This window comes from Mesoplodon bidens, assembly GCF_964165515.1.
Source record: "Mesoplodon bidens genome assembly, chromosome: 9".
In the NCBI taxonomy this organism is placed as follows: domain Eukaryota; kingdom Metazoa; phylum Chordata; class Mammalia; order Artiodactyla; family Ziphiidae; genus Mesoplodon; species Mesoplodon bidens.
This window is the reverse complement of record NC_138166.1, coordinates 62266591-62289636: the sequence shown is the minus strand read 5'-3', so window position 1 is coordinate 62289636 and position 23046 is coordinate 62266591. Positions and strand designations below refer to the sequence as shown.

Genomic DNA, 23046 nt, shown 5'->3' with positions numbered 1-23046 from the left:
ATGGGAGCCCCCAGGGCTGCTTTCCTGAGGAGTACTAGCAGAGTTGCCTCCCCTTGCACCTTGGCTGCCCTCTCTGGCCTCCATCCCCCGTGGGAAGGGTGGGCATCTTCTTGGTCCCCACAAAGGGGAGGCACCCAGGATGAGGGGCGCGGGAGGAGGTACGCTGGGGAAGGGGATCGCCGAGCCTTCCTCAGGGACAGCCAGGAGCCCAGCCGGGCTCAGCGGGAAGGCACAGCCTGGAGGAGTAGTGATATTGGCCCTAAGAAGAGTAATTGAGAAGAAGGTAGGCTCCTTCTCTGCCCTCGCTAAAGCCTCCATCCTCTCGGGGGACAGAGGCGGCCCAGATGTGTCGGTAGGAGCAGGAAGGACGTGCCAGTCCTTTGGCCCCAGGTGAACAAAGTGCAGAAAGTAGAGGAAAAAACGGTATCCCTCACATAATGCCACGCCCTTTCCCCCCACAATCCCCAGTAAAACCTCTGGACAGTCTCTGCGCACTGACCCCTCCAAGTGTCCTCACCATGCCGGATTATCGGACAGGCGCGGACACCGCCCGGGTTTCCCTCAGTCCCCGGCGTGGGCGCGCAGCCCTCCCTGCAGCCTCCTCCTCCTCCTCCTCCGCCGAGGAGGGGCAGCACCCCGCGGAGGCACAGGAGGAGCAGAGGCTGGGGGCGCTCCGGCGCAAGGAGAGAGTAAACCTTTGGCACGCAAGGGGTGTGGGTCCCGCCGGGAGCCTTGGCCGCTCCGCTGGGCCCAGCCCGGCCCTCCGAGATGGGCTCCGTCTCCTCGGCGCTGGCGCGGTCCCGCAGCGCCTCGGTGCAGCTGGGCTTTTCGCCGCCGCAGCCCGAGGCGCCCCCGGCTGCTCCCGCTGCTCGCAGAGACCCTGTCGCGCTCCCCAAGACCCGGAGACTTGGACCAGGGCGTGGAGAGGCCGCCATTCGGCCCGCAGCCGGGGAGGCACAGCGGGCCGCGCCGAGCTCGGAAGGGCGCGGGAAGTTAGAGAGTTTGGAACTGTCCCCGGTGCTGAAGCGTGCGGCAAGTATGTCTCGGCCCCATTTGTCTGGAAGCCCCGGCGCCGCGGGTAAGTCTCCTTCTCTTGTGTAAGGATCGCGGGGAGCTGCTCCGTGGAGACCTATGGGGGCCCTCTTTACCGTCAGGGGGAGGCATGAAGGCTCTGTCTCCCAACAGGATTTCGGTTTTCTTGTCCTCTTGCCCATAACTTGCCCATAACCTCTTGCCCATAAAACTTGCCCATTAACTTTCACAGGTTAAGACTCATTTCTGACTCATGTCAATAAGGGGTTATTTCATAAGGATCATCTTTCACAGGGGTTTAAACAGTAGCTGGCAAGGCAGTTTACACCCTAAGGATCCCTTTCCCTATCTTTGTACTGGTGTCGGCACCATGGGGAGACGTCTTCCTTGTTGTCTTGGAAAGACAAGGATAAAGGAGGTGCACCTTTCTCCCAGGGGAAGTGGGAAAAGGGCAGGAGATTGCAGCTTGTCCAAGACTTATCCATGTGTGAAGAAGGAAACCGGTATTTGAGCTAGTCTCTTCTGAAGGGACTTGGGGGTGTGTGGCTGGGGAGGACATCTTAAGGGTAGGCAGCAAGGGAGAAGTGAAAAGAGCCCATGAGATTTGGAGTCGGTGGTGGGTCTGAGTCTCCATCTCCTGCTTTCATTGTGGTCTTGGGCAGGATACCCTCCTTGCGCCTCAGTTTTATCATCTCTGACATAGGGATGATAAAAATACATTTCTCACTAGGTAGCTGGAAAATCTAACCAGACACAGTGCATGCAGTAGTACTTTGAAACTGTCAAGTGCTGTGCAAATACTGAGTATGATGCCTGAACCAGACCTCTAAAACTCTTCAGCTGAAACTGAAGGGAATTGTGAAACGTTTCAGTTTTTAGTTTGAGATATTCAAAGGTCCATTTCATAGAGTAAGTCCTGTTTTGTGTAAGTGGGAGGAAGAGTTCTCAGTTGGTACATGTAATTTAAAAAATCACACTAGAAAAGTTACCAAATACATCAGCTGGGCTTTTGGTCTCATACATAAATCCCCACTTCATCCCAAGCAAGGTTGTGATGCTTATTGCTATTGTCTGTTGAGTGTTCAAGAGGGATTCAGTAGATACAGTGGGCAATATTAGTTCCCCTGAAGAGAAAGATGAGGTTAGTGGAGAGGGGGATTGGCTCTCACTCTGACTCATGAGAGGTAAGTATACGGGTAACCTTATTCCCTTGAGAATTTCCTTTAAAAAAATAGCGTGAGTTTATCTATTAGCTTTTATTTGTTCTCATTTCACTCAAACAGCGTTTTAAAACAAACATTAAAAGAAGATACATGTACATTATGCTTGCAAGGGGGGATTTATCATCCTAAAATATTTAGGGTTTTTTTGCATTCATAGGATATCTTGTGGTGTTAATGGAAAGAGAACCAGATTTGGAGTCAGGGCATCTGGGTCCTGCTAAGGTCTGCATCCTAGGCCAGGAGACCTATATTTTCTAAGCCTGTACTATTAGCTCTTTTAAAATGAGTACAAATAGAGTTGTGCCATCTCCTATGCCACGAAGCTGAAAGGGAGTTATGGAGATAAAATTGGTCTGTAAACTATAAGTACTATACAAGTGTAAGACATTATTAAGGTATCTGGAGACTTAATATTTTCTAATGTGTAGGAAGGCAATTTCATTTTTATATAATCTTATCATAGTTACACTGGATGAAACAATTCAATACTAGGTTGTGTGTGATAGCAGCTGAATTACAAATATATAGATGTCTATGGAAGAATATTGTCATATTTTTTCCTCATGCTTTTGATGATATGGACAGAAGAGTTGTATATTGCAGTTAATTCACACATTTGTAAGTCCTGAGAACTAATTTCTAGGAATTTGCATTGAATTAATTTCGGTTCTGGATTTGATGAATACACCTTGGAAATACTTTTAACTTTAACTTTTTGACTGTACGAAAATTCCTTTTTTCCATTCCCTCCATTTTATTTCATAAAGAATATCTCAAGTTAAAAATAACATTCAGAGTTTTATGTCACCTAGGATACTTATACAAAGTTATTCAATTTCTATATTTTGCTCTTAAAAGAAAAAGAACGGTATTTGAGCTTGAATCTTTGAAGTGTGGTGGGTTTAGATAGTTGGAATTGCAGATGAGACTCAGTTTTATCATCTTTAAAAGTGAGGTGAGTTGCCCTTACCTGTGAATCTGGGTGGCCCTTTGTTGGACTAGATTGAATTTCTCCAGATATTGGGTCGAATAGCACAGAACTTGTGAACCTGGGAGAAAAGGAGATATGCTGCAAACTAAAACTTGTACTTTACAAACCAAACTGAATATATACATGTGTGCTATGTGCCAGATGTTATTTTATGAGATGGTGGGATGGGTCCTTTAATTATCATTTTACAGATGAAGATATCAAGGCACAGAGAGGTTCAGTAACTGGTCACACAGCTAGTAAATGACAGCCAGAATTTAAACCTTGGTAGTCTAGTCCTGGAATTATATTCTTATCTACTTCTTTATACTACTTGTCTTAAGTGCTATGGGTTTATTTCCCATTTTCCAGTCCTTTACTTTACTAGTATTTAGTAACGTCCTTTGAAAGCTTTGTCTTGTCTGAGCTATACCCAGGGGAACCAAGGGAAAGTGTGTTGGTCCTGGGAGGGACATGTCAGAGTATTAAGGAAGAAACCGTTACCTTGGATATTATTGTGGTGGTAATTAAAGTGAAAAAACTTTAAGCGGAAAGACTCAGTGCGCAGAATCAGGGCAGTAAGGCCAGCTGTTTCTCCTCATCTTCATTAAAGGCTTTGAGCCTCTGAGATTCATTTTACTCTGGATGGTGATAGTTCCCTACTCCTCTCTCATGATACTATTGTGAAGGTAAGGTATCAAAACCCAAGTGGGGACCTGGCTTATATTAAGCATGGGTGTTTTGTATGTTTGTATTTTAGAGCTTTGCGGCCCTGCTCACTGGTAGAAAGTAAGGATCAGGTTGATCCATTTTCAATAAAAAGGTATCTCAGAATAAACCAATAGCCAGATAAACAAAATACCTTCCACAGCTACCTGTCTGTTGTGTAATAATCAGCAGTAGGTTATCTGAGGCTCCTAGCTTTTGTCAGAAATTCCCCTGGATGGGGAGAGACTTTGACATTATTCATTAAGGTGGTTTTTGGTTAATAATCTGTGTATTAAAATTATTAGGGCTTTTTCAATTTTCAGTTGTTATTCCCCCCCTGCCTTTTTTTTGTCCTGCTGTTTTAACGTTTGGAAAAGGTCTATCCTACAAGAGGTAGTTTCATACTGCAACCGATATTTGTCAAATGATGGTCTTGGAACATTGTCTTGCTGAATTTTTTTTTTTTTTTTTTTTTTTGGCTACGCCTCACATCTCATGGGATCTTAGTTCCCCGACCAGGGACCAAACCCGAGCCCTGGCAGTGAAAGCACCGAGTCCTAACCACTGGACCACCAGGGAATTCCCTGTCTTGCTGAATTTTATTTTCTGTTTCTTGGTTTTCATCTAAATCCTCTGTGACTCCTGAAAACGTTACCGCCGTTGGGAGGAAAAGTTTTCTTCTACCCGCTTAGACTTATAGTCAGGAGCCTGCAAATTAACTGACAGTAGTTTAAGAGGAGAAAAGACAAGGTTTAATTATATTCACCTGAGGGAGTACTTAGTAATGAGTAACTTGCTGAATAGCTAGAGATAAAGGTTTATATACCGACTTGACAAAAAAAAGAGAGGCTGTTTAGGCCTTCAGTGGGAAAATATGAAAGGTTTTATTGGGCTTTTTGATGCTAATGGACAGCTGAATTTGTGTACGTCCCAGTGCTAAGGGTTAGTCTTTTCGCAATCTGGAGACCCCCTTGGGGTGGGGTGGTGGTCAAGCGCAACTGTATTTTCAGGAGGCTCTGCTTAAGTTTAGAAAGTGTTTCTTGCTGTTGCTGCTGATAGGATGTTTTCAGTTTAAAGTAAATGTCATACCAGTTTGGTGGGTGGGCTATTAATCCCTTTGTCACTGTTTGCCTCTAACTTCAGTCCTCTCATATGCTAGGATCAGTGGTTTTCAAATCTTGGTGTTTATCTTAATCACGTGGAGAGCTAATTTCCGAAGCCCAGGCTTGTGGGTATGAGATAGGGCTGGGGGTGTTAATTACTGTAACCAAATTTCCCAGGTGACTCCCTTACCACCAATGTATGTATCATAGTCACCTGGAGGCTGGCCAGAACACAGGCTCCTGGGCCCCAACTCCAGAGTTTCTGATGAGTAAGTCTGGCAAGCAGTCTGAGAATTGGCATTCATAACAAGTTCCCAAATGCTGTTGATGCTGCAGGTCAAGGGATCACACTTGAAAACCACTGGTCAATGCATAGAAACCACCTAGAAGGAACACTATTCTTAGATACATTGTGTTATAGCCATTATTGAATTCTTGATTTGGGATCTTCACAGATCCCCAAAAAGAGACTCTGGATCCTAGGCAGCTTTCATTTGCCCAGTCTCTCTGCTTCACCTGCCCAGCCCCTTAGCAACCACTATTGCTAATTTCTAAAATGACAGGATAATTATGATTCTTTACCAGTGATGCTTTTAATTTGGGATTACATTTTTTGGAAATTTTTAGCCGAACTAAAAGGACTGATTAATATAAAAATAAAACAAAAGCTTTTATCATTTTTAAATACCAGAGGGTGGATGGTGATGCCACTAGTGTCTTAATCTTTAACACCCACAGCATCTTCTAAGGTATTTCCCTGTTCCAAGTTAATTTAAACAGACACAAATGGCCTTCTAAAAGCTTAGGTTAGTGTCAGGCAATACTGATGAGAACGGAGGTGTGATGGGCAAGTGCTGGACCCCTGTGGATTTGGCATTACCTGCAGGAACTGCCCCCACTTCCACAATGTCTTCCCCGTAGGTAGGCCAGCCCTGGTCCCAGTGCCCTATCAAGGCTGAAAAGCCTCTGAGTCACTTTCCTTTGATTCTCTTTCCTGGCAGTTACTTGAGTCATTGCTTGCAAAGCCAGTCTCAGCTTAGGGCAGGGTTGAGTAACCTGTTTAGCTCTGAGCCACCAGTGGTGTATTTGCTCCTGTTGGGTGGAGAACTTGGGGGAGGATGCTTCACAGCTGTACAGCACTTTACAGCTTAGAAAGGCCCTAGAGAGTCTCTTTATCTTTGATCTTCAGGACAGCTTTCTGTGGTAGGTGAGACACGTGGCCTTATTGCTGGCCTTTAATAAAGAAAGATTTAAATCAACTTTTATTTTTTATTGATGACATGCTTTATCCTAGATCATTTGCAGTTAGTTAGACTTTCAGGTGGACCATTATTAATTCTTCCAGCAAGTGGGTACCAGGAAAATAGGCTCTGGAATCTTAATCCTTGGCTCTGATACATCCTGGCTATAGAAACTTGCCTTCTCTGAGCCCATTTCCTTATCTGGGAAATGGAAATGGAAACGGTATTGGTATTGACCTCACCTACACAAGATAATTTATGCAAGGAACTTAATACATGCCTTGGGACATGATAATCATTTAAATATTGATTATCTTTACAGATAAATAAACAATCAGAGATGTAGACTCTGTACATGTAGATGTACAGATATGATTTCTAGTCCAGTTCTCTTTTCACAATGTCATGGTGATTCTTCTGTGGAAATAAAACAATAACTGTAGTGAGAAAGATAGGAAAGAGGAGGATGTAGAACCAGAGAAATACTGGAGACAAAGGGGAAGAAAGCAAGAAAACACAAAGCCTTTGGTGTTAGGGGGCTGGGGCCCTCGATCACCTACTTCTGGGGTAAGGACATAGATCCCACATACATATGTCACCCTTGATGTTATATTGTCTGTAATTTACTCAAACTGTTCAGCCTATACAGTGGTGCGTGTGTGCGTGTGCGTGTGTGTGTGTTTCAATCTGCTTTCTAGGGGCAGGTAGTTAACACCCTATTCAGAAATACTCAATAAGAAGTGTATTCCTACATTCTTCACCTATTCCTCCAACTGCTCCAATTATGTAATGCCTGATTGTGTTAAAGATTTTAAAATCAGAATAAAGGTAATTGGGAATAATTTTTCATTGGTCACAATGAGTGATGTTGAAGGTATGCCAGGGAACTTCTGCCCTTGCACGAGTGAGGAGTAAGAATCTGACGAGTCCAGTGCGCTATATACCTGCCTGAGTGACATCCTAATCCTACGTCTCTGATTTGGGTGGGAGACAAAGGCTGAGGCTAGCTGATTAAGTTGTGCATATTGATTATAATAACTTCAAAAAAAATTTTTTTTTGTGGTATGCGGGCCTCTCACTGTTGTGGCCTCTCCTGTTGTGGAGCATAGGCTCTGGACGCGCAGGCTCAGTGGCCGTGGCTCATGTGGGATCTTCCTGGACCGGGGCATGAGCCCGTGTTCCCTGCATCGGCAGGGGGACTCTCAACCACTGCACCACCAGGGAGGCCCTTATAATAACTTTTTAAAAAACAGTTGGCCACATCAAAACAGTCATGTCAAAAAGAAAAAAGACAAAGACAAAAACCAAAAACAAGACAACCATGTCAAAATGGACATCAAAATGTCCCTTTGTTTTTAATGTATGGGTGTGGTGTGTTTCTTCAGAGAGTGTAGCCACTTGGCCAAATCCCTCCAAGGTTATATTTTGAGTTTCCTAGTGGAGCGGGGCAGGGGATGTCTCCACCTCTCTTTCCCTTCCAGACCACACCCTGAGGGCAGGGATTTCCCAGAGGCCCTTCTCACCCCTGCCCCTGAATAAATATCTAGGTCATTCCCAAGCACACTCTGAGCCTCTGCATCCCAGAGGGAGGGAGAGAGGATGGGAGGAGGGTTCTGGGAAGATCCTGTGATCTTAGATCTAAGATTCTCAATGTGTCCTGTCAGCTCAACCCAGACCCCTATTTACATATCAGCACCCATCAGCCCTGAGCGCCCTGACCCACTCCAAGTCTCCAGTGGCAGGTACATCGAGCCTCATCACACCTGACGGCTGCAGGGGTGGTGAGGGGGTCCCACACAGCATGCAGCCCCTCTGCACTGCTGAGGGAGGGACGGAGAAAAGCTCTCAGCCCGCCGCCCACTGCCCTGGCTTTTCAGAATTCTGAGGTCCCTTCCCTAAGAACCAACCCCTGCCCAATTCAGGGGAAAACTCTTCTTCTACAGGGATTTTCACTCACCGTGTGGCCTTGGCAATGACTAGCCTGTAAGCCAGCCAGCAAGAGCTTTTGCTTTCTCTGCCTTGCCACTTTTTCCACAGCCATGCTAATTGTGGCCTCCGCAGGGAGAAGGAAAGGCGGCCTGTGCTGTCTGCTCCAGCCCTCTCCAGCTTCCAGCCTTTTGCTTTGTTATGTCCTGAGATTTGGGCTCCACTGGGTTGGGAAAGGGAGAGAGGATGAGAGTGCCAGGTAAGTAGGGGCCCCAGACCACTGCCTGCACCCCACGTCGCTTTTCAAGCTGTCTCATAATGAAATGACCCCTAATACAAGGCGAGTCCTCTTTTTCCCCTTTGAGAAGATTCCTCCCCAAAATTTTTTTAAATGGCGTACTTGAACATACAGACTTCGAGGGGACTAGAAAAAAAATCACATGTATTTTTAAAAATTTATTTATTTATTTATGTATTTATTATTTTTGGCTGTGTTGGGTCTTCGTTTCTGTGCGAGGGCTTTCTCTAGTTGTGGCGAGTGGGGGCCACTCTTCATCGCGGTGCGCGGGCCTCTCACTGTTGCGGCCTCTCGTTGCGGAGCACAGGCTCCAGACGCGCAGGCTCAGTAGTTGTGGCGCATGGGTCTAGTTGCTCCGCGGCATGTGGGATCTTCCCAGACCAGGGCTCGAACCCGTGTCCCCTGCATTGGCAGGCAGATTCTCAACCACTGCGCCACCAGGGAAGCCCCACATGTATTTTTAATATTTATTTTACTTTGTTATACCTATTTAAAAATCTCAAGAGGCAGAAAATGCATTAGTTTAAAATATTCCTTTTTCCACTCTTACATTTCATAAAACAGTTTTTTTTTTTTTTGGTTTTCCTGGGACCTGACTTATTCAATAACTTAACAGATATCTGCATGTTCTTTATGTACCCAAAACACTTGTATTTACTCTTCTTACATGGCTTTTTATCACTAGTATTATTGTCTTTACTAAAGTCATTTTGGTATCATCTAACAGTCTTCCGGAGCACATCATCTTCACCTGTGTCGAAGCTGTTTGTATGACAGCACGTTTGGAATCTGTGAGTAATGCCGTCCCAGGAACTTTTACAAGGCATGGACTGACCGAGGTTTAGCTTTCAGACATTCAGATTCACTTCTCCTCCTCCTTTCGCGAAGTCTGACCTCTAACTTGCTAGAAAGGAGAGACTTGAGAGCTCAGGTTTCAGTGAGTCCCTCTTTCCTGAGGGCTGACTTGACGTGTGCGCATGTGCGTGCGTACAGACACACACACACACACACACACACACAATCCTTGCTCGTCATTTGGGCATACATGGCATTAATGAATCTTCATAGCTGGAAGGTTCCAAGGAGATCATCTGGTAGTAGATAGTACCAACTTCTTTTACTATTTTAGTATGAGTTGAAAATGGCATTATTGTTGTTATAAAAATAATACAACTTGTTGCAAAAATGTCAAAAAATGTAGAATAGGGCTTCCCTGGTGGTGCAGTGGTTGAGAGTCCGCCTGCCAATGCAGGGGACACGGGTTCGTGCCCCGGTCCGGGAAGATCCCACATGCCATGGAGTGGCTAGGCCCGTGAGCCATGGCCGCTGAGCCTGCGCGTCCGGAGCCTGTGCTCCGTAATGGGAGAGGCCACAACAGTGAGAGGCCCATGTACCGCAAAAAAAAAAAAAAAATCTAGTTCATACAATTGAGGATGGTGCTTTTTTGGAGGTCCAATTTTTTGGTAAGAGCTCTACTTTAGCATTCCACCCCTTTTTGGTTCCAGACTTTATTTCCTGTCCTCTCATGCTCATGAGGCCAATTAAATCAGTCCCTAAGCCAACAGAGATTGACAGATTTCTCCAGGGAGAATGCCAGTTTCAGTACTTGCTTATCTCTCTGGATTTATGGTTTCTCATTGTTCCTAACCTTTGAGCCTTTCTATAACTCTCATGCCAGCTCAGACATGTCAATGAAAAGAGGTTTTAAAATGTTTTAGTAGCATTTTTGGTATCCCTGTGCCAGGAGTCTTTTTCCTTGACTTCCAAGTCTGTCATATTGTTGAAAATGAAAGTCAGTCTATTTATATTCAGCAGAAGAGTTAGACTGTTACATTTGGATGTTATCTTGATATCACTCCAGTGCAACAGCCATATGGAGCTCACAGTCTATTGAAGGAGGTAGTCATTAAACCATTATACACAAAAAATTGATATGGAGGATATGTTGGTCATCCATACAGGGTAAATGGGGACACAAAGACATGAACAGAGGGTCCAGGGAAATCTTCTGGCAAAAGCTGACTTGAGCTGGGGTTTGAAAGGAAAGGGTGGAGAGATGAAAGAAAGAGTGGAGTGAGCTGAGGGGGGGTTGTGAAATAGCATCTTTCCAACCCTACAGTCAGAGCTACTTGGTCACCCCAGTCTTTGAAACAGGTCCCAGTCTTGGTCAGTCCCAGTCCCACATCCAAAAAAATCATCGCCTAGACCAATATCAAGGAGCTTCTCCCCTGTTTTCCTTTAGGAATTTTATGGTATCAGGTCTTATGTTTAAGTGTTTAATTCATTTCAAATTAACTTTTTTGAGTGGTGTAAGATAAGGATCCTGTTTAATTTTTCTGCATGTGGTTATCCAGTTTCCCTACACCATTTGTTGAAGAGACCATTTTCTTCCCCATTGAGTATTCTTGGATCCTTTGTTAAATATTAATTGACTGTATATGTGGGGCTTCCTCCTGTCTTTCTTGTTTCCTGTGCCTGCTCCTTTCTGGGGCTTATTTGACCTTCTGGGACTTAAGCCCTGCCAAGTTCTTGCTAGTCCTCCTGGACATGGTAATGCATGCGACTACAGCCTAGCTCCCTCTCTCCACTCTCTGCTAGTAGGCATCATGCCAGACACCCTTCATAATCTTCTCTTATTTCCTTTTCTCAAATAGTCTATGAAGGAGATTGAATTTGGATTTCAGTGGGTAGAAATAAAGTCCCCTAGCCTCTGTGAGGGAGCACTCTTCTCCCTAGCAGGTCCCAACCATGTTTGCTTGTGGGGAACCTTGAGGGAGCAGTAGACAAGCTTAAGAAGGGGAGTGCCATGGAGTTACCAGCTACCTGCTCCCTGCCCCATTATATTGGAAGTATTTCAGAAGCTGCCAGAAGGAAGGAAATTGCAGCTCTAGCTTCTTTGGCATTTCAGAGAAGAGAAAAAAATATATACCTGCTGATGGCTCCCAGTTATATGTCTGTGATCTAGAATTCTCTTCTGAACTCTCTATCTGTATATTCAACTACTTACTTGATATCTCTACTTAAAATTTTTAGAGGAACCTCATAAGAACAGTGTGTACAAAGATAAATTCATCTTCTCTCCCGAACTTGGCTTTTCCTTCTGGGCCCCTGTCTCCGTGAATGCCACCTTGATTCACTCAGATGCCTAAGCCAGGAACAGGAACACCATTCTTGGCTTCTTCTCCCTTGACAAATCCTGTAATATTCCATCTCTGCTCATCTATTTCTGTTCCATTTGCCACTTCCTCAGCCCATTTCCTCACTATCACTTATCCAGCTGGTGTCCCTGTCTCCTTGGTTCTGCTCTCTTCCAATTCATTTATCAAAACTAGTTAGAGTGATCACTCTAAAACCTTGGTACTCAAAAATGTGGTCCATGGACCAGCATCATTAGCATCACCTGGGAGCTCATTAGAAATGCAGAATCCTAGGCCCCACCCCAGATCTGCTGAATCAGAATTTGCATTTATAAAGCACCCAGATGATACATACCTAAGTACACTGGGATTTGAGAAGCATAGCTCTAAAATAAATGTCTCATGATATCTCTGCCTTGTAAAATCCCTTAAAGGCTTTCTACTGCCCTCAGTAAAATCCGTCCTCCTTAACTGAGCCCATAATGTCTTTTAAGATCTAGTCCCTATGGACCTAGGCAGATATGTCTCTTTTCTTGGTACCGTGGTGACCTCTGAGAAACAGCCACTGCCCTGCTTTCAGTTCTCTGTGTCTTTTCTCCAGGATTTGCATGTGTTTTTCCCTCTGCCTGGAATATTCTTTCTCTGAAACATTTCTTCCCCAAGGAAGCTTTGTGACCTCCCATATCTGATCTTGGTTTCCCTTCTATGTGTTCCTGTGGATTTCCCTTTTCTTGCCAACTAATTCTTTTTTTAACTTTATCAAATAATATTTATACAGTACATGTACCTGTTTGCTCTCTGCTGGGATGCAAGCTGCTGAGAATACCCTGTAGATGCTGTGTTCGTCTCCATCTCCCCCTCTAGACTTGAAGCTTAGTGTAGATGGAAGCCATGTTTATTTATTCACTTGTGATCCTGAGACCTAGCATAATACCTGGAGCAAAATGACACTCAAAAATGCAAATCAAAACTACAATGAGGTATCACCTCACACAGGTCAGAATGGCCATCATCAAAAGATCTACAAACAATCTACAAACAAAATCTACAAAATCTACAAACAAATCTCCTGCTGGAGAGGGTGTGGAGAAAGGGAACCCTGTTGCACTGTTGGTGGGAATGTAAATTGATACAGACACTATGGAGATTCCTTAAAAAACTAAAAATAGAACTACCATATGACCCAGCAGTCCCACTATTGCGCATATACCATGAGAAACATAATTCAAAAAGAGACATGTACCACAATGTTCATTGCAGCACTATTTACAGTAGCCCCAGGACGTGAAAAGCAACCTAAGCATCCATTCACAGATGAATGGATAAAGAAGATGTGGTACATATATACCATGGAATATTACTCAGCCATAAAAAGAAACGAAATTGAACTATTTGTAGTGAGATTGATGGACCTAGAGTCTGTCATACAGAGTGAGGTAAGTCAGAAAGAGAAAAACAAATACTGTATGCTAACACATACATAAGGAATCTAAAAAAAAATGTTTCTGATAAACCTAGCGGCAGGACAGGAATAAAGACGCAGACATAGAAAATGGACTTGAGGACATGGGGAGGGGGAAGGGTAAGCTGGGACAAAGTGAGAGAGAGGCATGGACATGTATACACTACCAAACGTAAAATAGATAGCTAGTGGGAAGCAGCCACATAGCACAGGGAGATCAGCTCGGTGCTTTGTGACCACCTAGAGGGGTGGGATAGGGAGGGTGGGAGGGAGGGAGACGCAAGCGGGAAGAGATATGGGGATATATGTATATATACAGCTGATTCACTTTGTTATAAAGCAGAAAGTAGCACAACATTGTAAAGCAATTATACTCCAATAAAGATGTTAAAAAAAGATACATAAAATAAATATATAATTAGGAAAAAATGACACTCAATAAAAACTTGTTAAATGGATGGGGAGCCCCAAGTATACTGATGATGAGTATGGAATATAAAGGACTTATTTGGTGAATTAAGGGGGGGTGATGACAAACTTTTACTGCCTTTTATCTGAGTGTGCTCAAAGAGGTCTATTCTCAGTCTTCTGGAGACTGGGAAATGGAGGCGATGGGAACGATTATTTCATTTTAAAGATGCAGAAACTGAGGTTCAGAGAGGTTAACCAACTTGCCAAGGGATCCACTGATTGTAAGAGTTGGAGCTGCGACTCCAACCCAGGGGTGGCTGACTCCAAAGCTGGGAACTTTTTCCAGAGTCAGGACCTGAGTAAAGGTCAGTTTGGCCACTCCCATCCTGAATGAATGAATGAGTGCATACAGGCATCTGTCCATCATTCTGATAGTTATTTTAGTATACCAGGCATTTCACATTCAAAAGGCCAACCATCTCTCACGTAGAACAATCCTTTCTGGTGTTTTCCATGGACAGCAGACTCCCTCAAAGAAAACTTTCCTTTGGCCTCTACTGTGGGATCTGAAGCCTCTTTGCCTCTCCATAGAATGCCAAATGTAGAAGAGTTCTCATTAGATTCCAGTTGGTTCCATCTCTCTTTTCATCAAGGCTCAGAGACACAGAGTGACTTACCCAAGGTAACACAACAAATAAGTGACTGAGCTGGAGCTCAAACCTGGACCTTTGAGTAGTCCATTCAGAGCTCTATCTACTGGACTTTGCCACCTCGTATGCAATAGGTGTTCAAGAAATGCTTATTGATAGTCTTGTGATTGTTGCTCACTGCTGGCAGCTCTGGCAGTGTATGGAGTGACTCAGGCCTCAGTCAGAGGCAAGTCCCCAGTGATTTTTAGTAAGCAAAGGAGAAGTTCATGTCTTGAGCTATGATTATCTGTTCAAATTCCTGCAATGAGTGTCAAAGATAATAACTTGATTGTTATTATTAAATGTAAAGGGGGATAGTCCTGAGATGCCCCAATGCAGATGTCTGTTAATTTTGAACAGAGACATGCACTGGCTGAGGCCTTGCCTCATGACTCAGAGAGAGAGAGCGAGAGAGAGACATGGAGAAAATGAGTGTGTGTGTGTGTTTGTGGGTGCGTGCACGCACACATGCGTTTGAATGTAACACTCAGACAGCCAGGACAATATGTTTCAGAATTTTCTACCTGCTGTTGCCTTTGAGATGCACGAAGAGCAAGCAGCCATGTCCGCAGGCTGGGAGAGAGTCTGCCTGGCCACAGTGAGGAGGAGGAGGGACAGCACAGGCGCTGGCGTCAGATGGACTGGGCTCAGTCCCACCCTGACCCTTGGCAAGTTTTTAAACTTTATAGATTTACAAAGTGGGTTTGATACTACCTATCTCACGGGATCACATAAGGTAACGTGTGGGAAGTGCTGTACACAGCGCCTGGCACATTGCACGTGATTTGGGAATGGTTAGTGAACCGTACAGGAGTGACTGGTAAGGTTAGCTGGTAGGGGCTTGTGGACAGGCTTCTCCCCATGGGCTTGTTTTGGATGCATTTACTACTAGGTTGCCAGCCATGTTCTGAGGGGTGAGCTGACTGCATGATGCTCCTGGGATGGGCTTTGTCCAGATAGCCGGATGGTCAGCGCCTGAAGGCCTCTTGGCCTATGCAGAACCAGAAGCCTTCTCGTCTCTGGGAGGGCTCTTACAGGACCCAGTTCTGGGGACAGGGATTCTGGGCAGGTGAGCCAAGACAGAGACTTAGGACTCTTTTACCAAAGAGTAAGATGGAGATGAAGCTACCAGAATTGGGGCCCAGCTGTCAGCAAGGCAGAGCCCTGTGAGCAGAGCTGGGGCCAAGGTCAGAGCCAAGGTGCTGGATGTTAAGTCTAGGCAGGATGGAGCCTCAAAATTCCTCCAAACTACACACTGAGCTCCTTAAGGGAGGGGCATAGTGGTGGTTAGAGAGCAGGTGCTGGGACCAGACTGTCTGGATTCGAATCCTGGTTCTGTCATCTAACTAGCTGTGTGATTTTGAGCAAGATGTACCACCTTTCTGTGCTTTACCTTCTGTGAAATGGGAATGATAATCATATTGCTTATCTTGTAGTCCCTTTGGAGGATTAAATGAGTTCATTTATGTAAAGGACCCAAATCAGTGCTTCACATATGGCAGCATGCAGTGAAGATTTAGAGGCTCTTCTACATGCCAGGCACTGTTCCAGGCTCCAGGAATGTGGCAGGAGACCAAACAAGGTTTCTTTTCTCATGGAGCTGACATTATAGTGTGTGTGTCTGGTGGGGGGGCAGACAAATAATAAACAAATACACAAATACATATATACTGTTGAGGAATAATAGGTAAGGCAGGCTGAGCAGGGCAGAAAGATCAAAGGGGAGGAGGTATTTTTTCTTTTTAAAAAATATTTATTTATTTATTTATTTATCTTTGGCTGTGTTGGGTCTTCGCTGCTCTGTGCGGGCTTTCTCTAGTTGCAGCGAGCGGGGACCACTCCTCGCTGCGGTGCACAGGCCTCTCATTTTGGTGGCCTCTCCCGATGCGGAGCACGGGCTCCAGGCACGCGGGCCCCAGCAGTTGTGGCACGTGGGCTCAGGAGTTCTGGCTTGTGGGCTCTAGAGCGCAGGCTCAGTAGTTGTGGCACATGGGTTTAGTTGCTCCGTGGCTTGTGGGATCTTCCCGGACCAGAGCTCGAACCCGTGTTCCCTGCGTTGGCAGGCGGATTCTCAACCACTGCACCACCAAGGAAGCCCTGGAGGAAGTATTTTGGATGAAGTGGTCAGGGAAAGCCTCTCTGGCTAGGAGACTTAGGGAGGGTGGGAGGGAGGGAGACGCAAGAGGGAAGAGATATGGGAACATATGTATATGTATAACTGATTCACTTTGTTATAAAGCAGAAACTAACACACCATTGGAAAGCAATTATGCTCCAATAAAGATGTAAAAAAAAAAAAAAAGAGGCATGAGTAATTGAAAGAGTCGTGTGGATATTAGAGGGGAGTAGCTTTCCAGGCTGAAGAAAGAGTAACTGGGGGGGCCTGAGGTGGAAGCATGCTTGGGCGTTCAGAAAACAGTCGGGAGGCCAGTGCAGCCAGAATGGGGGGGAGCCAGCAGGATAGTGGGGAGTGAGGTTGGAGAAGTAATTGAGGCAAGTGCGCATAGACCCAGGCGAAGCCACAGTGAGAATTATAAGGGAGATGGAAGGCCATGGAGGGCAGGCAATTGAGCAGTTGAGCTGTCAGTTTCACCCAGGGTGCCTGAGTAGAGAATAGACTGGTGTGGTGGGGAAATGGGGTAACCTTTGAAGCTATTGCAGTAGTACAGGCCAGACAGAGCGGTGGCTTGAATTAGAGAAGAAGTGGTGGATGGTAAGGAGTAACCGCACTCTGATGTAGTTTGAAGGCAGAGTGGAGGTGGAGTAAGAAAGAGTGGAGGTGGAGTAAGAAAGAGCGGAGTCAAGGATGACTCTTAACACCTTCGGTCGGAGCGACTGGAAAGATGGAGTTGCTGTATCCTGTCTCCTTGGGTATAAACAAGATGGGGAGGAGAAGGGGTTGAGGGGAAAACAGTCCTGCTCTGGACGTGTTAAGCTTGAGAATATGGGAGACGTCTAACTGAGGTTGCCAGGAAGCTGTTCAGGCGAGAGGCTGCAACTGGAGGTGTGGAACGGGGCATGGTTAGCATGTATGTGGGCACGTCCCCTGGGGAGTGAGACTAAACAGAGAAGAACTCAGCCCCGGGGCTCCCCAAAGTTGGAGGTCAGAAGGATGAGGACAGTCCTCAAAGGAGGCTGGGAAGGAATGGCCAGTGAGGAGGGAGGAAAACCAGGAGCGTGGTGTCCGGAAGCCAGTGAGGTGCATGTTTCCAGAAGGGGATAGCGATCAAATGTGTCACAGGCTTCGGAGGCCCAGTGAGGTGAGGCTTGAGGCTGACCATTGATTTGGGAACACAGAGCCATTGCTGAGCTTGATAAGAGCAGCGCCAGAAGAGTGGTGGGGTGAAAGTCCAGCTGGGGCAGGTTCAAGAGAGGCTGGGAAGAGAGGAGAAGAGGTGATAATTATAGACACGTCCTTTGAAGAGTTTTATTATAAAAGGGAGCAGAGAATGGAACAGTATGTGGAAGAGCGTGTAGTCAAGTGAGAAAGGGTTTTCTTTTATGATGGAAGAAATAACAGATTTGTGTGCTGATGAGAATGATCCAGTAAAGGGAGGGACACTGAGAGTGCAGGAGAGGGGGCAATGGCAGGAGCCGTGTCCTTGAGTAGACAACAGGGGATGGACCTGTGTACCCTGGGGAGGCGCTGGCCTTGCACAGCTCTTCATACTCCCAGCGGAGCCCTAGGTGCTGACTGGGCACTTCCTGGGGGAGGGGCAGCGGTGGCATAGGGGGTCCTGCAGGGAATGTTGAAAGGCTCATTCCAGAGACCAACGCTCAATTCTTTTTATAGCTTCAGAGTTTTGGTCTTACATGTACAGTGAATTTGATGAACTTATTACCGGAAACCAGATGGGCCAGCCGCTAATAGCAGCTGTAGGAAGTTCTTGACTTCCAAATTATGCAGTTGTCCATCAACAGCTCAGTTAAAGCTCTCGGGCAACAGCGGATTGTCAGCATTAAAAAGGGTCAGAGTGAAACCCTCAGGAAAATTCATGAGATGCAAGTCCACCCGTTCGGCTTATTTTTTTTTTTTTTTTTTTTGCTGTACGCGGGCCTCTCACTGCTGTGGCCTCTCCCGTTGCGGAGCACAGGCTCCGGACACACAGGCTCCGCGGCCATGGCTCGCGGGCCCAGCCGCTCCGCGGCATGTGGGATCTTCCGGGATCGGGGCACGAACCCGTGTCCCCTGCATCGGCAGGCGGACTCTCAACCACCGCGCCACCAGGGAAGCCCCGTTCGGCTTATTTTTAGATATTCTAGGCAACTCTTATAAGGATGGAATCTTGGGCTGCTTTATGTCAACGTTGCTGCGCCGGGAATTGACAGTCTGAGAGGCTGACCCTTCAAGTAACAGACTTCCTGCAGCTCATGGGCAAGCGTCTTCCTTTTTTACCCCAAGGTACAATTTCTTTCTTTTTTTTTTTTTCAGGAATCCTGAGTTGTAGGCAGTCTCTATTTGCCAGCCCTAATTATGGCTTATAACCTTGCAAACTGGCTGGGGTAGCTTGTGGCATGGTCCGCAAACAGGGCATTTGGGGATTTTGCTGTGGCTGAGAGCAGTTCTGTCTTTGTTTCTGATGTTGTTTCTGTTTTTCTTCATTATTGAAAGCCCAGCCTTCCCTCTTTGTCCCTTTGGTTTGCAGCCCAAGTGATCGTCTTGGTTGGTACCTCTGATCTTTCTGTCCTTAGCTGAAGGGGTCTCCACCTGTGCTGTCCTAAGCAGTGTCTTGTTGTCTGGACTTGGGCTCTGTCTATCCTACCTGCCTGCAGGTCTTGCCCTGTATGGCTACTGAGTTTCTGGTTGTCAGCTCCAAGATCTGACTGGCAGAGGAATGGTGCCCCAGGCCCTACCTAAGCCCTGAGGAGATCCACCTGCCTGCCTGGACCAGCCTCATACCTATATTGATACTCTATGCTGGGTCAGGGCTATGCTTGGCCTTGGGGACTCAGAGACAATTGGGACATGCCCTCAAGAGTCTGACAGTACAGTGGGGAGACCAGCCACAGCGGGGAGTCACCATCCTTCTCTCAGGGAACTGCAAGTCCTTCAGGGCTGGAGCTGAAGTGTGATGGGGCTGGAGCTGGGGACGTAGGTGGGCCAGAGCTGGGACTTCACACTGAGGGCAAGGGGGAGCCACTGAGGTCTTAAGAAGGTCAATGATGTGTCTTATTTGCATTTGAGATTTGCATATCTCTCTGGCTTCTGCTGCTGGTGTGAGGAGCAAAGGCTGGAGGGGACAGGAAGACAGGTGAGCAGGCTTCGCTCATCTCTGCACCTATCTGAGCCAAGGAGGTGGCGGAGGAGATGTGGAGGCAGACATCAAGAGAGTAAATGCACTCAGTTGGCAGGACTCGCAGCTGGGCTTTAGAACACGATGCTGCTGAAGTTCCTTGCGCAAACCTGATTTCCTTCAGTCCTCATACAAACCCCTTACTCTCCCAAACGTAGGGGCTTGGCAGTGGTGTGACTTTAAATACTGTTTCCTCCTCCCAGAAATATTCTTTCTTTGTAGAGACTAGAGGAAGGGATTATCTTTCTTTGTGGACTCTTGTGCACCAGAAATTACAATCCCAGCCTATGGACCATTGAGACAAAACAAAAGAGGAAACTCATGTGCTGTTTTCACCTTTCCTTCCTCTGTTGCTGCTTTGTTTTGCTCGATGAGAGGTAACAGAGTATAGTGTTGGAAAGCACACATTTTGTAACTGAATTGCCTGGATTGCCTGAATCCCAGCTCCACCGTTTACTAGTGACTCTGGGCAAGTTACTGAACCTCCCGTTGCAACTTCCTCATCTCTAAAATAAGGATAATAATAGTAACCTATATCATATTGTTACTGTGAAGGTTAAGTGAAATAATACCTGTAGGGTACCTAGACTAGGGCTTGGTCATAGTAGGACTTACTGCATCTTACCTATTATTATTGGTGACTTGGAACGTTTGAGGACCAGAGGGCAAGGATGAAATGCTTCTCAGTGGCAAAGTGACTATAAAAAGACTCACCAAAATAGTCCTTCCCAACTGGGGTACCAAAGAGGCAGTGATGGGGCCCATAGACTATTTTAAAATAGCTAATAGAAAGTGCACATTGGGCTTCCCTGGTGGCGCAGTGGTTGAGAGTCCGCCTGCCGATGCAGGGGACACGGGTTCGTGCCCCGGTCCAGGAAGATCCCACATGCCGCGGAGCGGCTGGGCCCGTGAGCCATGGCCGCTGAGCCTGTGCGTCCGGAGCCTGTGCTCCACAACGGGAGAGGCCACAGCAGTGAGAGGCCCGCGTACCGGAAAAAAAAAAAAAAAAAAGAGAGCGCACATTAATCTTAAGGCAAGCTTCACAGACTCAGCCTTACACACTGTGACTATCTGGACCACCCTGGGGCAGCTTCCACTTTGCTCAGCTCCTGAATATCCTGGGGTCATTGTCTCATCCTTTCCATTTCATTCTTAGATTGACTGGAGAGTGGAAGGGTAGGGGGAGAGGTGGCTGCAGTAGGGAACACGGTGATTCTTACCTGGGCCCCAAAAGGGGGCCCACACTCAGGGAATGGCTACAGGAGGATCTTTGAAAAGGGGAAGGCATTGTATTTTTATGTTTATACAAAGAGATATGGGCTTAGGAGGCTCCAGCAAATGCTGATTTAGTCCGCCCCGGGGGTCCTTCACACCCTCAGACCACCGTGTCTGCTTTTAACAGCTCCCAGTCAGCAATGTTTTATTTCATGAAGCAGGCATTTATCTCCTAATACCATCAAGGCAAGGTCATTGTAATTAACAAAGGGCAGAAGTTTTTTCTTTCTTTGCTGTCCCAGTGCATGGGAAACACTGTTTACCAAGGAGACATTATGGTGCCTTTGCCAGTTGACCAGTGTCTTGGATTTCCTGTAGTTCTGAAGTCTGAGGGTTGGCTAGAGCCTAGGTGGTCATCTGCTCCAACATTCCATCCCCGTCCTCTGACAGACCATCCATTCATTCTCTGGTGGAACAGAGAATTTTTTCCATCTGAAGTGGTTTCTTAGTTCCCCTAATGTCCACTTTGTGCATGGGTCAGATCCTGTTGTACAATCATCTTTCAAGATACTGTCAATGGATTTCTTCTTCTCAGTGAGGAACACATCCCAGTGAAATGAAAAATGGTGGCCAAGTGAGTTATACTTTACACTCAAGAGTATCATGGTGGGGGGTACTTTCCTGGTGGCACAGTGGTTGAGACTCCACGCTCCCAATGCAGGGGGCCCAGGTTCGATCCCCGGTCAGGGAACTAGATCCCACACGCGTGCCGTGACTAAAAGTTTGTCTCCGGCAACTAAGAAGCCCATGTGCCACAATTAAGGAGCCCGCCTGCCACAGTTAAGACCCGTCACAACCAAATAAATAAGTAAGTAAAAAAGAAAAAAAAAAAGAGTATCATGGGGGAACTTGAGAATAAATTTGTATCTTAGCTTAGATGGGGCCTTTGAGAAAAGCTATCTCTAATATTTATAAAACCTTGAAGCTCCTTTAGGAAATATCTATTTCATAAAGTTGAAGTGATAAGAATGACTGTAATTCAGTTTCATTTTAATTCAGCTGACATTTGTTGAGTACCTCCCTTTTGCCAGACCCTGGGATAAACCAGGAGGCTGCAGAGATAAATAAGGTCCCTGTCCCTGGGGAGTTCATGGTCTGCCTAGGATGCAGGTGAATAAACAAATAACTATAGTACAGCACATTGGGAGATACCTTAGAAATAGGAACAAACTGCTAAGGGAACTCAGATGAGGGAGCTCCACACCTGGAGCGTTCACTCCAGGTGTGGAGAGGCAAGGAGAGCTAAGACAGGTAACACTATTTATGATGGAACTTACTAGATCTTGAAACATGGGGAGGAGTTGACTGGATTTGGTGAAGAAGCAGAAGCAGTGGAAGAGAACTGGTGAGGTGGAGACACATAGTAGGAAAGGGAACAGTATTGTGACACTCTAAGGAGTGAGTGCCATGATGCCTTTTCTTTGTTTCAGTAGAAATCCCTTCACCTAGTGAGGTGCTGCAGTGCATGCTTGGAGCCTGACTGCCTCTCCTGGGTGGGGTTGTGTATTTTCTTTTTACAGTAAGTCTGTGGTGAGGAATAAGGGAGGCTTGGCTTGCTTCAGGACTGGGCTGATTTCAGCGATCTTGCCTTACCTAGATTCTTTAGTTAATAAAAAATTCAGAGCTCCCCCCCCGCTTTTTTTTTTTTTTTGCGGTACGCGGGCCTCTCACTGTTGTGGCCTCTCCCGTTGCGGAGCACAGGCTCCGGATGCGCAGGCTCAGCGGCCATGGCTCACGGGCCCAGCCGCTCCGCGGCATGTGGGATCTTCCCGGACCGGGGCACAAACCTGTGTCCCCTGCATTGGCAGGCGGACTCTCAACCACTGCGCCACCAGGGAAGCCCCAGAGCTCCCCTTTTAACTGGAAGTACAGTTTAAATGGTGGTGACTGGCTTTCACACTTAGGCCTCCCTTTACCCGACAGAGCCATCTCTGGCTTTCTGAACTTCTTTGTGGGTGAAGGGCCTGGGGTGAGTTGCCTGCGACCCTTTGAGCGCTGCAAGAGCTTCAGGGGGTTGGGAGGGCCTGAGAAAGACTTTGTAAAGAAGGTTTTAGAATTAAAAAGAAAGTCCTAAAGAGTGGTGAGGATTCTTAGACCTTGTAGAAATCTTCTAGCCCTGGGACAGCAAGTGTGTTTCCTCTTTTGTACTGTCTCTCATTGAATGGTGGTGGTTGTCTGGAAGGCTGGCTTGAGGATGCTCTGGACAAACGGGAAAGGGTCTCCTGTGAGGTGAGTGGCAACGTTGGAATCCAGATCTCGTGATTCCTGGGTGGGACT

The 23046-nt window shown here is 46.3% G+C and overlaps 1 protein-coding gene across 2 annotated transcripts in view; it reads left to right on the top strand.

The window, feature by feature from the left end:
- Positions 1-768: 768 nt before the first annotated feature.
- Positions 769-23046, top strand: part of PDE1C (phosphodiesterase 1C) — a gene marked incomplete at both ends in the record, with an annotated part of 531390 nt that continues 509112 nt past the window's right edge. For both annotated transcript variants that reach the window (XM_081244322.1, XM_081244323.1), the window contains one exon: positions 769-1078. In XM_081244322.1, the coding sequence (XP_081100448.1) occupies positions 769-1078 (310 nt within the window). The remainder of the gene's footprint in view (positions 1079-23046) is intronic.